The 776-nt window shown below is 58.5% G+C and overlaps 1 protein-coding gene across 1 annotated transcript; it reads left to right on the top strand.

The window, feature by feature from the left end:
• Positions 1-6: 6 nt before the first annotated feature.
• LOC113744905 (protein FAM189A1-like) lies at positions 7-753 on the top strand (the record flags this gene model as incomplete). The annotated part of the gene is made up of 4 exons (XM_027276031.1): positions 7-80; positions 166-313; positions 409-563; positions 655-753. Coding segments are annotated over exons 1-4 (435 nt in total), but the record flags the coding sequence as incomplete, so codon positions are not given.
• Positions 754-776: the final 23 nt, after the last annotated feature.

Genomic DNA, 776 nt, shown 5'->3' on the forward strand with positions numbered 1-776 from the left:
TCATCATCAAGGAGGAGAGCCTGCCGTCAGAGAAGGAGCTGCTGGAGATGGTGAGCATGGAGGAGAAACAGGTGGAGGAGGTGAGCGGTGTCCTGCTCTCTGCTGAGTCCTGCTTACTGCTGAGTCGTGGTTCTGACTGATGACTCGTGACATCTCTCCTTCTAGGTCCCTCAGCTGATCTGCGGGTCGGTGGAAGCAGAGTCCTCCCTGACCATTGTGGAGAGCCCGCCCCCTCCCTGCATGGAGGCTGGGGTCGGAGGTCAGCCTGCAGGGGAGAGCGGGGCGGAGAGCCAGGGCGAGGACACGCCCACAGGTAACAGGAAATGACTGTTTATGGACCTTCTCCATCGCTTGCTCTACTTAATGTTCAGGTTCTGGTTCTGGTCTCAGGTGTCTGTGTGTCCTCAGGTCTCTCCGTCCCTCCTGTGGTCTCCTCCTCAGCAGTGACCTCCCCGGTCACCTCCTCCTCCTCGTCAGACTCTGCTCCCCCCAAACCAAAGAAGCCTCGAGGACTGGAGCTGCCGTCATCGCCCTCCCTCCCGCCCGGCCTGTCCCTGGATAAGGTCTGACCTCTGACCTCTGACCTCTGACCTCACATGTCAGTGCTCAATAATCAATAACAGGTGATGACATCACTTCCTGTTTCCTCTGCAGGTCAATGCAGCTGTTAACAGTCTGCTGGCTCCTGGATCAGCGACCAACACCCTAACCCCGACCGTCATCACCTCCCACGCCCTGGTACACACCCTGCCTGTCTGTCTGTCTGCACGTCTGTC

This window comes from Larimichthys crocea, unplaced genomic scaffold (genome assembly GCF_000972845.2).
Source record: "Larimichthys crocea isolate SSNF unplaced genomic scaffold, L_crocea_2.0 scaffold27815, whole genome shotgun sequence".
Lineage (NCBI taxonomy): Eukaryota > Metazoa > Chordata > Actinopteri > Sciaenidae > Larimichthys > Larimichthys crocea.